The following is a 12,035-nucleotide window of genomic DNA, read 5'->3' as shown; positions in this document are numbered from 1 at the left end:
TGCTCAGCCTCTCTCTCTGTCTCTCTCTTTCCTGCTGACACAAAATTAATTTACCTGGGGCTCTGGTGATGGTCTCCCACTCATATCATCCTGTCTGTTGTGCACTCTCATCTGCTTTCCAAGCTGGGTGTCATCTCTGGGTGAACTGCTGCCCAGATTTGTCCTCTGTTCTCTGCTTGGGGCTGGTTCTGCCTCAAGTCCCACCACTGCCATATTCACCTGCCTCTTGCCTCCTCCTGGGTGCTCCTGAACACTCTTTTCTAGCTCCCAAGTGCAAGAAGTGGTGCAGCAAAAGCCCACAGGGGCCCTGGTGCATGGGAAGTGTAGGGGATGGGGCAGAAGGAAAGCACTGGGCTCATTTCCAGTCTCTGTCCAGGGAGTTGTCTGGGAACATTTCAGTCCTTTCCATCACAGGGCTCTTGTTTAATTCAGACTCAGCCTGATTGTCATCAAAAGCAAATTGAACAGCTGCTCATCAGACAACTTAAATACCTAGTGGTCATACATCAGTCTGTAGCCATCAGTTTGAAACCATGGCTGCAAATAGGCTTCCTGTGCTGAAGACCATCCCCTTTTTCAAAACAAGTTATTTGGAGACTGATACTGAAACCTGCCCTCAGAAAAACCTCTGACACCTCCCACTCGCACAGGGGTTGCAGAGCCACCCCTGTGACAACGCCACCTCTTCCCTGTCTCCTCAGGCTCCCCCTGACAATCACCAGAGCCTGGAGGTGTTAAACACCTTCTGTCTCAGCCCTTGGGGGATGGAGCCGCACTCTCAGAGGGTGTCCCTTCAGCAGAGCTCTGCTAGGAGTTCTCTTAACCCAGGGACAGAGCAGGCTATCAATCCGTCCAGCCTTGCCTGGCAAAGAGATTGCAAACGTGGCTTTCCATCACGCGCTACATTAGCCAAATTAATTCCAGGACAGCCAGCCAGCGGTGCTCGGGGCCGAGACAGATTAATGCTGCAGCCGTGGCAGAACCAGCAGAGCTGCTGCTTGCACTGTGCCAGCTCCCGGCCGCTCCGCTCAGCCGTGCCCTCCGCCTCACACCTCTCCGGAGCGCTGAACTCCGCGATCACTGACACAGACAATTCAATTGGAAGGAACATCTGTCTCGGAATTGTGCTCCCATTCAGGCTGCCGCTGCCGCCACGGGGTGACATTTCTCATGCGTCTTGTCTGCTTTCTTTAATCTCCTAAACACAGGCACGCCTGTGGAGCACAGGAAGGTTCCTCCCCCGTGAGAAGGAGAAAGAAATTAGCCAGCAGATCGAGCGTGTATAGCAAATAATGAGATTGCCTTGGATACAGGACCGGAATTCATGCAAAGCATGATGCTGATCAGAGGCGATAAGCAGCATTTCTGGGGTCTGCAAACAGCGTCACGAAACTTGCATTTCTCAAGTTCTGAGACACGCATGGACAAAAGCTGCCAGCACAGGCCCGATCCACAGACTGCAAGTTAAAAAATAAACCCTAAAATAGCAATACTGGTAGTTATTTTGGTGTGCAAGAGCCTCATAATGCCTCGTTTTCCTCCAGGCACAGGAATAAGCTGTACAGACACAGGCACTGTGATGCTGGAGGGGCAGCAGTCACAAAGGCAACTTGTCCTGACAGAGCTCCACTGAAAGGTGCTGTGTTTGCCCACAGGGTGCAGAACCAGCTCTAGTGGAGTCAGTGTTTCCTTTAAAAGGAGATGGATTAGTGCAATACTTTTAATAGTAAGTAATTGCTTCTTATTACTCTTCTTGTATTAAAAAAAATAATAATTATCAACACATTAGAGGCAAACAGGGACAAAGTCTCTCACTACCCAGTGAGTGACCCAGCAGCTTGATTCACTGCTTGCTGAAGCAGCTGAGAGTATTTGTACTGTCAGACTCATTAAAAGGAGGGATGGTAAACAGCCTTTGTTTTTATTTTTATAGGAAATTTACTCATCATTTCTGCTGAGCTTTTGGCTGAGACTCCTCTATTTTTCTAAAGAATGAGTGATCAGATCCTGGCAGTGCTTTCAGTCATTTAAAGAGACAACTGGAAGCAGGCTGTTCCCTGGGAGGCAGGTACCAGTGGCACACAGACACAAGGGCTGTTCCCCTTGGCAAGTAGAAAAGCTGGGCATTCCAACAGCCCAGTGAACCCTTCCTCAATCACAACTCCAGCTCCCTGTATTATGAGCTTGACATCTTCAGCATCAATAAAACACCTCAGCAAATTAGTTATTATCCAAGTGTTTTTCCCTTTATTCCCTGTACCTTTATTTACTGGAAAAAAAGGTCATGGGGGTGAGTTCTCTTTAACCTGTGCCACCTCCTGATGTCTGAGGGATAAAACAACCCAGTGGGAGCCCCAGAGAGTGTCCCCTGCTCCTCACAGTCCCCTGAGAAAAACAGTGCTATCAGGCTTTTAGGTATTACAACCATCCAAAATAGGTATTGGAATAAATGTTGGATCGGATTCTTCATCCAGAATATCCACTCCACCAGCTCCTCACATTTAATTATCTCTGTACGAGCAGCCCGCCCTGCACCACCTGCTCACTTTTGTTTTAGCACTGCACCTGAGCAGCAACACAGAACTCAAGGCAGGGAGCCTTGGATGGGTACAGGCTTTGCAGGGACAGCACGGGAAGAAGGGCTGGGACATGTGCCACAAGCTCATCCTGACTCATCTATTTTATGAATTAGGACTTGGTCCTGTTTGCTAATGTTTGTCTGCGTAACCTTTGCTGTCAATGGGGCCGGTGCTGTGATGTCAGCTGCTGGACTCCGAGCGCTGGCAGCTGGTGTCCCTGGCCAGCTCCCAGCCTACAATTCAATTTTCCTACCAGTCACTCGAGGAGGCAGGAAAAAACATGTTTCTGCCTGTTTGTGGCATCAAGACATAAAGGGCTCTAGTCTACAAGGTCATTTAAGGCTTTTCTACAGCAAAGCTCAGATAAATCAAATAGTGGTATAAAGTTAATACACCTTCACTTATGGTGCAATAAACTACAGTAAACTCAGGATGGTTTAATCTGAATAAAAATCTCATCACGGAGTGTAACACCTTCTAAGTATCATACATTAACATCCCCTCTCTGAACACAGGCCAGTCTGGAGATATTTTACCCTTATCCCAGTCTTGTGAAGAGTGGAAAACTACTGCAGAGCTAAAAAGAATATTTACAGGAATACCTGTAAATAAGGGAACCACCCACGAAGTGAGCAGCTCTGCTCTCCTTTCTCATATTGGCTTACTGTGTGACTTTTCTTATGGCATTTGTGAGCCTCATATTTAGAATACTAGTGTCTTCCCTGCCATTAGGAAGGGCTTTAAGATCTCCAGAAATACGTGGAGAAATTTTTCCTCCTGTTCAGTGTTCCCCCAGTACGGGCTGTCCAGGGAAGTTACAAAAATATATACAACTGTAATGGATGGGTACATTCAGGTCTGTGTCTGGAGGGCTGAACTTAGGGCTCACAGTTACTTTTAAGAGAAGAGAGGTGAAGGAGTTCACACATCCTCACACCCAGCTTTACCAGTTTGTCTCTCCCTAGACTGACAAGGGAAAGCAAAAATGGTGACACCTAGTGAAAGACATTAAACAAAAACGGTGCAAACCAGAATCAATGTCCCCGGGGCACAACTCTATTCCATTAACTGTTTGTCACTCATCATGCTTATTATTATTTCCATCATGCTGACAGCGTTGTCATTTGGGACCATTTCCATGGCTTTAAACGTTTAGGAAGCAGGTATTTATTTCAATGCAGCCAGCAGTACATAAAAAATTCCACTGACTCAGATGGGACTGATTTGTTAGGGAACAGCTCTTGAAGCAGTTCAGTGTGTCTGAACCCAAACTCTCATACCTTTCCCACATATTTTAATAAAAGTATGGCTTAGCAGCAAGACCTTGAGTGAACACGTTCTCTCTTGTCATGAACTGCTGACAATCTCCTCTCTTTAGCACAACAGCTCTGAAGATGAGACTTGATGGACAGTAAGAAGTCAGGATCCTTTCACTTTTCTTCACTGCCTGGGATGCAAACAAAAGAAATCAGAGCAAGTTCCTGCCTGTTGAAATTCCAGGAGCTTGAGCTGCATTCCAGCATGGCTGAGAGGCATTTTGAATCTTTTCTCATATGCATCAGCCCTGCACTGCTCCCAAGCAACTGCACTTTCAGTTAGTTATTATTAATAGTAAAGGATTGACTACCAATAGTTCTCATTAATTTCCATGGCAATACTGCCTGAATCAAGATAACAGTTGTGTAACTAAAGTTCATAACGTGAAAGAATGCAATACAGGAAAAGTGCTCAGATGGAGGGAAGTGACCGACCTTGCATAACCTCCCTAAGGCCAAACTTCCCTTCATATCTAGCAGGCTGTGTTCTTAATTTTCTGAAAATATGGAACGGTTTGCACTTTCAGCCTGTGTCCTCTGGGCTTCAGTCTCCTGCATGCCTCACAGCTTTCCTGAAACATTTCACCCACACATTTATTCACTATATTCCTCCTAACGATGGAAGCTGGAGCTTCTATAAGAGAAGATGTAACAGGAAAATAAACAACAGTAGAAAAATTTAAACCCACATTACTTTCCTCCTCTTCATCTATCTTGCTAAGATTGTTGTTTCTGCAGAAAACAGCTGAGACTGCGACTGATTTAGACATTAAATTATGGATTTGCACTCTATCAATAAACCCCAAACATCTTTAAAAATCTAAATAAAGCATTTCTGGTTACCTGGCCATTTGGTGAAGTAGAATAGAGGCAGACGGTAAGAATTAAAACATTTCCCAGAATCTAAAGAGGGAAATATTATGAACAAAGAGGAATCTGAGTGGGCGTAAATTCCTCGCCCTGCTATACCGGTAGGATTATATCTCAGGCTTTCAGAGCAGGAAAAGGATGTTGCAGGCATAATGGCATGGAATACCAATCAGATAACTAAATCTAATTAGAGTTAACTAGTTAACTCCTGCTACATGAAGGCAACTGGCCAAGTGCCACAACAGAAATGAGATTCAGAGGAACAATTTCTCAACATATGAAACGACTTCTTGTAAGGACTAGTTCAGATCAGACAAGAGGCTATGCTTGACTAACTTTAAAAGACACAAGGTTTGTATAAGAAAGAAAGGTAGCTTAATCCCTCATTAGTGGTAACCATAAATTCAGCTTTCCTAGGGAAAGAATTGGATCAAAATGTCAGGACATGACTCTGAATTATAGGGGATTTCTATTCTGAGGGAGTGAGCAAAGAAAAGACTGGATGTGGCACATAGTGCCATGGTCTAATTGTTAAGGTGGGGTTAGGTCATAGGTTTGACTTGGTGATCGCAAGGATTTTTTCCATTCTAACTGATCCTACGATTCTGTGATTAGAGATCTGGAAGAAATTCTTCTTTGTGAGGGTGCTGAGGTAGTGGAACGGAGCGGTTGTGCCTGCCCCATCTCTGGAAGCGTTCAAGTCCAAGCTGGAAGCAATCTGTTCTAGTGTAACCTGTCCCTGCCCCGGCAAACCGTGACACTACACGGCCTTTGGGACTCTTTCTTTACCATTCCACCTCCTCACAACAACCGCCGCTCCCCTCACGGCCGCCGGGCGCCCCGCGCCGCCCACCGCGCATGCGCGCCGCGAACGACGGGCGGCGGCGCGCGCGCCCCTCCCGCGCAGGACGGCGCTGCCCCGGCGGCATGAGGGGAGAGCGCGGCCGGCTCCGAGCGGTAAGGGCGGCGCGGAGCCTCCCGGGGCTCCCGCCCGCGCCCCGCGTCCCCCAGCCCCGCCGCCCTGCCCCGCGGCAACTTTCCCATTGTCCGCCCGCTCCCAAGCCGGCTACTCTCAGCGCTGGCTGCGGGGAACCCCGAGGAGCGGTCGGCGCTGCCCGTGGTGGTGGTGGTGGGTGGCGGTGGTAATGATGATGGTGGTGATGATGATGATGGTGGTGGTGATGGTGGGGCGGGGGTCGCGGTCCTCGGGCGGGTCACGGCGGCGCCGCGGCCGCTGCGCTCCGGCCGCCCCGGGCAGGCGGCTCCGGCCGGGTCCCTGCGTGGCAGCGCGGGGCTGTCACAGGTGTCCCGTCCCCTCTTGAGGTGTCCTGGAACTCTCAGCTGAGAGTCGCTGGTGTCCCGGATCCTTCCGGAGCAGCGCGGAGCTGTCACAGGTGTCCCTTCCCCTCCCGGGGTGTCCCGGTCGCTGCGGGGCTGTCACCGGTGTCCCGTCCCCTCCCCGGTGTCCCGATCCCTCCGGGAGAGCTCAGGGCTGTCACAGGTGTCCCCCCATTCCGTCCCTTCCCGGGGTTCCGCCGCGGTCGGAGGAACGCGGACTTTCTTTGTTGTGTAACTCTTTTTGTCCGGGGATTAGAGAGCGTTTGCGGCTGTTTGAGCTGATTCAGGTGGTTAAAAAAAAAAAAAAAAAAAAAAAAAAGGCGGCGTAGTCATGGGTAAATTCTTCTCGGGGCTGGGATGTCGGAGAACTTTCCTGTGGCTGGGGGGGTTGTTCTTGGCTTTGGCCGGAGCCCGGGAGCCGCCGAGCCGCGCTGCCCCGGCTCCGGGGCCGGGAGCGCTCCCGCAGCGCCTTACGGGCAGAAAAGTGAAGCGGAATTGCTTTAGCAAAGCCATTTCTCGCTGAAACGAGGCTGGCTCGCAGCCCGCGATTCATATGCGATTGCTACTGCCAGAATTTTTCAATAAACGTAAATTGCGGTCGAGAGAGTTCGGGTCAAGCACTTTGTTGGGTAGAGCAGGCACGAAGCCTTTGAATTATTCCTCTCCGTGTTGCCAGTGAATCCTTTCTGGCTGCATACTGGAATTTCTCTCGAAGTTTTTTTCCCCATCTATCTCATAAGTTTCCCTCTGAAAAGTTTCAAATTTTTTGGAGATGATCAAGAATCACCTTGATCCATCAGTGTGCTTTAGTAATCCATTTTTTTCATTCTTTCTGCAAACGAGCATTTTTAACACTTATTTTTAACTTCTTTTTGTGCATTCTGTATTTCTTTCTTGTTTTTTTTCCTGCCTAGTTCCTGCTCTGAGTAGGGCAGCCCACATACAGTGCTGGGGGACTGGGAAATGCTTCTCTGCCTGTCGCTGGGATGTGTCAGTGTTTGGTTCTCAGCAGCAGCACAGGAAGTGTCACCATCCTGACAAAGAGTCATAAAATGTGTTGAAGATTTGTTACTAAAAGTGGACTAAAAATGTGCTAATTTTATGTTGTCTTTGGAAGAAATGATAAGTCAGTTCTGACAGAAATACGTATATATAGCTTTTCAGGGCTCCTGTTGGGTTTTAAAAAAGGTTGTCAGGGAATCGTGAAGGATTTCCTGTGGAATTGCTAGCGTGGTACCACGCACAGACTAATTGTAAGAGAAAATTGAAAATGGCTTCCTACGTCTGACAGATGGTTTTAAAAATTTCTTTTTCAGGTTTGAGTTGATCTCACTAAACTGCAACCATGGTGCAGAAGTACCAGTCCCCCGTACGGGTGTATAAACACCCTTTTGAGTTAATTATGGCTGTAAGTATTAATTTTTGCTGCAGTTTCCTTCTTGATAGTTCCTTGTGTTGCTGAGTACTTGCTGGGCTTTGTTTGATAGATGCTGTAGAACATACAAAGCTGAAAACAAAACTCAAACTGTGAGAACTCTGTGTTTCAATGATTTCTTCTCTGCCCAGAGTGGGTTTTTTTTACATAATGTGCTCTCCTTTTCTGCCAAAGTTTAGATAGTGTTTACAGATGTATTTGAAAGTTAGAGCAAAAGTAGGATTGAAGTGTACTGGAAGTTGATTACTGGGGGCAGACCCTTCTAGAACAGAAGGAAATGTCATGTACACCAATTAAAACATTGCTATGGTTGTGTTTTCATCAATGTAGAGTTTACAGGATTAGAGAGCACAGAAAGCCATGAAAGAAAGGATATGCCTGAATGAAAAGGGAGAAAGGACACTGGGAACATTTTGAGGGAAGGGAAGAAAAAGCATGGTAGGGAGGCCAAAGAGATGAACAAAAAGCCTTTTGCGTGCATGTTGCTAATTGGTGTGATAGTGGTACAAACAGTAATGAAAAGAATGAAATTTAATTAGGTTCCCTTTTTTTAGTCTTTCTACTCATCTTCCTCCCTTTTCTTTCCTTTTAGAAAACAGAGTGGAAGTAGGTATTTGACATTTTAAAGTATATTCAATTGAAACCACACCTGTGGGGCTCTTAGGAGTTACAAAGAGCAATTAAGGAGCTTTTCCCTGATAAAAACAGTTAAAAGTGAACCATAATCTACATAATAATTGTTTGATTTCACTTGCTGAAAATGCTATGTTTAATGGCTTCAGAGGAGAGTTTTAATAGTGCTCATAGTGTAAATATTTAGATAGATCACGTGGTTTGGAGTGCAGGGTTCCTTACAGAAGTGATTCTTTGCAGTCACAGGGCAGAAAAGGATTAGATCACTCTACAGGGAATACTTGCATTTCTTTTTATCTCATTCCTAAGACTGCCTCCAGTGTTGTACATTAGGTCTTGCTCTTGCAGACACTTCAAGGCAGAGCTGTTATTTTGCTGAGCAGTGAAGAAGCCAACTGTGATATGTGTAAGGTCTTTTATGACTTCAGTACCTCTGACAGCCGGGCTTCAGGTGGTCTCAGTGAAATCTGATGGTGTCTGTAACTTTAGCCTTCAGCAAAGTCATACTGGCTCTTAGATCAATCAGCCAAAATTAATTTCCTAAATGAAATTCCCTGGCTGTTTGCTAAACTGATGAGTCTTTACCTTGCTGCTGAATTGAAGGCAAAAATTCTTCCCCTGAGTTATTTGTAAAGGGATATTTTGAGTGAAAATGCTGACATCAAAATTGTCCACAACGCTTTGCTGTGTGTAATTAAAAACACTTCTGACTATTAGTATTAACCGAGAGTTCTTGAACTGTTGTGTGTCCTGGGAGTAATATCTGAAGAATAATATTTAACAAATATAAAGTCTTCCCTTACATTAAAGCTTCTCTTTAGAAAGCAAGAGGCTATAGTAGGTATGCAACTAAGTTGCAAATAATAGTTAAAAATTAAAAGTTAACTAAGAGGAGAAGAATGCTTATTAAAAGAAGCAGCCAAACAGGATCCTTTCTGAGACGGGAAGTTCAGCTGAGCAATAATACATCTGATTTATTTAGTGTGTGTCAGAACAGGGGGTTATCACTTGTACTCGTTCAGAATGTGAGTGCTGGATGAACATCCTCTCCCTGCAATGTTGCTGCTGTTACTGATTTTTAAAACCTGTAAAATTCCTGCTGGTGATCCATCAAAGCTGTCCATGCATTTTCTGAAGTGTGTAGAGGCGTGCATGAGCCAAATTCTGTGAGGAATATAAACAGTATATGCGAGCTTGATGCTTTTTGTTACTGTTTGGTTACTGTTTCCCCTTGGTTGAACAGTGATTGCATAAGTTGATGAAGTATTTCTGGAAGGAATACTTGTGTCAAATTCTATGCTCGCTAGTAGAAGTAGAAGCACTATGTTGCCTGTTCTCAACCAAAAAAGTGCTATAATGTTATTTTAACAGTGCCAGCAACTCTTCTGAAAGGAGGAACAGCCTGGCGTATACCAGGCTTGGATTTAATGCACCCAAAAATTACTTATGTGTTGTGCTTGATTTTCCTCCGTCCCTCTCTCTTATTTGCACCTAGCCCTTGAAAAAATGTGTCCTCAAACAAAAGTTTAAACCCACACCCAGAGATACTCATCTGTCAGTAAAAAATCTCTCCAGAAATCTTTGGTCAATGTGGCAGCAGTGTTCTGTGTGCTGAATTGTCTTTACAAAAATCACTGTTTCTAGCCTCGCTCTGGTGACATCTCATCTTTGTGTTCAGGTGCTGAGTACTTTAAAAAAAATTATTTAGCCAGTTGTCCTCTCCTCCCTGGGTGTTCTGTGGAACTCCAGAGGTAATTCTTTCTCTGGAGTAGTAATGAGTTCCCCAGTGTCAGTGAAGCCCTTGTGCACTGGGAAGATTCCCTGGATGTTACACGTTGCAATTGCAAAGTGGAACTTATGAAGTCAAACTAATATTCAGCCTTCAGATGGAGAAATCAGTATTAATTCTCCTTTTCTAGAAGCCACTGAGTGAATGCCACTTGCAGAGTGGGTCATTTCCAGTGCAAACTTCCGATTTGCCCTCTTTCCCCTTCCTGGGTTTCCAAGAGGTACTTGAGGGAGAATGGAGCACAATCAGCATTCCATTCATGCAGCTCTGGTGTGTTCCCAGGGAACTTGGTTCTCTCAGAAGGGTGACTTCAGCTCTATATTAAGACAAAAAGCTGAATTTAATTCCATTTTGATCTAAGCCAAGATAGCCAAGGCAAAAGTGTTTTGTAGGAAATTATGATATAAAGACTTCTAAAACAGACAAGAGTCAAAATTCTTTTCCTAAGTTGAATTTGTGTTGAAAATAAGCTTCTCTGTTATGGTTCCTCCACTGACATCTAAAACTCATCTGTTGAATCCTAATATATCTCTATGACAATATCCTTAAGGCATGACTCCTTCTCTCCCAGCTGGGAATTGGTGAAGTGCTGAGGCTGGGGGGGAGTGCTGACATCCATTGCTTCAAAGCTTCCTACCTTCCCTCATCATTCAAGTCCAGCTGTGTAAAATCTAATATAAGCTACTTCCCTTGAAGATTTCCTTCTACTGGCAAATTGTGTGGTTCCAGATAATGGTTAAGATGTAAATCTTTTAATGAAACTATTTCCTAAACTTGAAAAGATTCTGGAATCATAGGCTAGAAATCACCACACTTTAGTCTGACACACCTAACACAGGCCAGATGATTTCACCAAATAGTTTCCAAAGCTGACATGATGATTTTTGGCTGCTCTGTGGAATATCTGTCATAATGAACTTCTTGGAATCTCTGTGTGTTAGTGGATATGTATTTAAAAAAGCACCCAGAGCAGCAGCGTGCACAGCTGTTCAGGAGACTGAATAGATGTCGCTTCTCCTCCTGTTCAGCGTTTACGTAACGCTGGAAGCAGCTGAAATGTGGAAAATGGCTGTTTACTTAGACTCACTTGTCAAGTTACCAAGGTTAAATATGCTGGAGAAAAACTGAGAAGCTGCTTTTAGAAAACTTCTAAAGATTACGGATTCAATTTTTTTTATATTAGCTTAAAGAGGTTTACATTTAAAGTAATACAGGGACTTTGCTGACTAAGTAGTTCTTAATATTAAAAGGCAGTTAAGAACTTGAATCTTCCTTAACACACATGAAGCTAAAATTAACTTTGGAGATTTGCAGCTCATTTTCAGTCTGACATACTTTAGATAATTCCCCTTGAGTTTAATTTCCAAAGTAAATTTAAATAATGAATAATCAGTTGCAATGGCATTTCAAGGGTGGAATCTATGCTAATGGAAAATAAATAAGATGTTTGAAAAAGCACACATTGGATTGAACCATTGACCAGCGGGATTTTTCTTTTTAAGTTTCTGAAAGCTCTGTGGAAAATGTATTGCTCTTCAGCCCATTTAGAAAATGTCCTATTTACAGTCCCAAATTACTTAGTTTCAGAAATAATGTGAATTTTAAAAAATCGATCTCACATTTTGCCACTGTTCTGATGGAATATCTGAAGTATCTCAAGCATGAATCTTTCCTAGTAAGTATAATGTGTAGTGCCTTTGATTATATTATCATTTTAATGGTTCAAATTTGCTGCTTTTGGACATCAGGTTGACTGACTCTGGCTTTATAGATCTAAAAAATAGTTCTTAAGGTATATCTCATGAATTAAAGTATCCCTGAATTGCAGGTAAGTAGTAACATTGTAAATGGGATAAATATGCTTCAGTGATAAGAGTAGATTAGAAAAAAATTATCTGTTTTTGCAGATTGACAAATTAAAGTATAATCCCTTTATCTAGATTGTAATGAGCTTCTTGATCAGCAGTACATTGTTATTTCACTATAAAAGTTATTACTTTAAATTTTTTTAAAAATTTGAACTGTATCAAGCTGAGTGCCACACCTGCTCATAAATACTCGCCATTTTCATTCCT

At 44.2% G+C, this 12,035-nt stretch overlaps 1 protein-coding gene across 1 annotated transcript in view; it reads left to right on the top strand.

Moving 5' to 3' along the window:
- Positions 1-5,609: 5,609 nt before the first annotated feature.
- Positions 5,610-12,035, top strand: part of SEC14L1 (SEC14 like lipid binding 1) — a 39,026-nt gene continuing 32,600 nt past the window's right edge. Inside the window, exons 1-2 of the mRNA XM_063409050.1 lie at positions 5,610-5,722; positions 7,420-7,511. Coding sequence (XP_063265120.1) covers positions 7,449-7,511 — 63 coding nt within the window. The 5' untranslated portion in view covers positions 5,610-5,722; positions 7,420-7,448. The remainder of the gene's footprint in view (positions 5,723-7,419; positions 7,512-12,035) is intronic.

The sequence above is a fragment of the Prinia subflava genome, chromosome 12 (assembly GCF_021018805.1).
Source record: "Prinia subflava isolate CZ2003 ecotype Zambia chromosome 12, Cam_Psub_1.2, whole genome shotgun sequence".
In the NCBI taxonomy this organism is placed as follows: Eukaryota; Metazoa; Chordata; class Aves; order Passeriformes; family Cisticolidae; genus Prinia; species Prinia subflava.
Note: the sequence above shows the minus strand (reverse complement) of the source record. Positions and strands in the feature narration are given on the sequence as shown.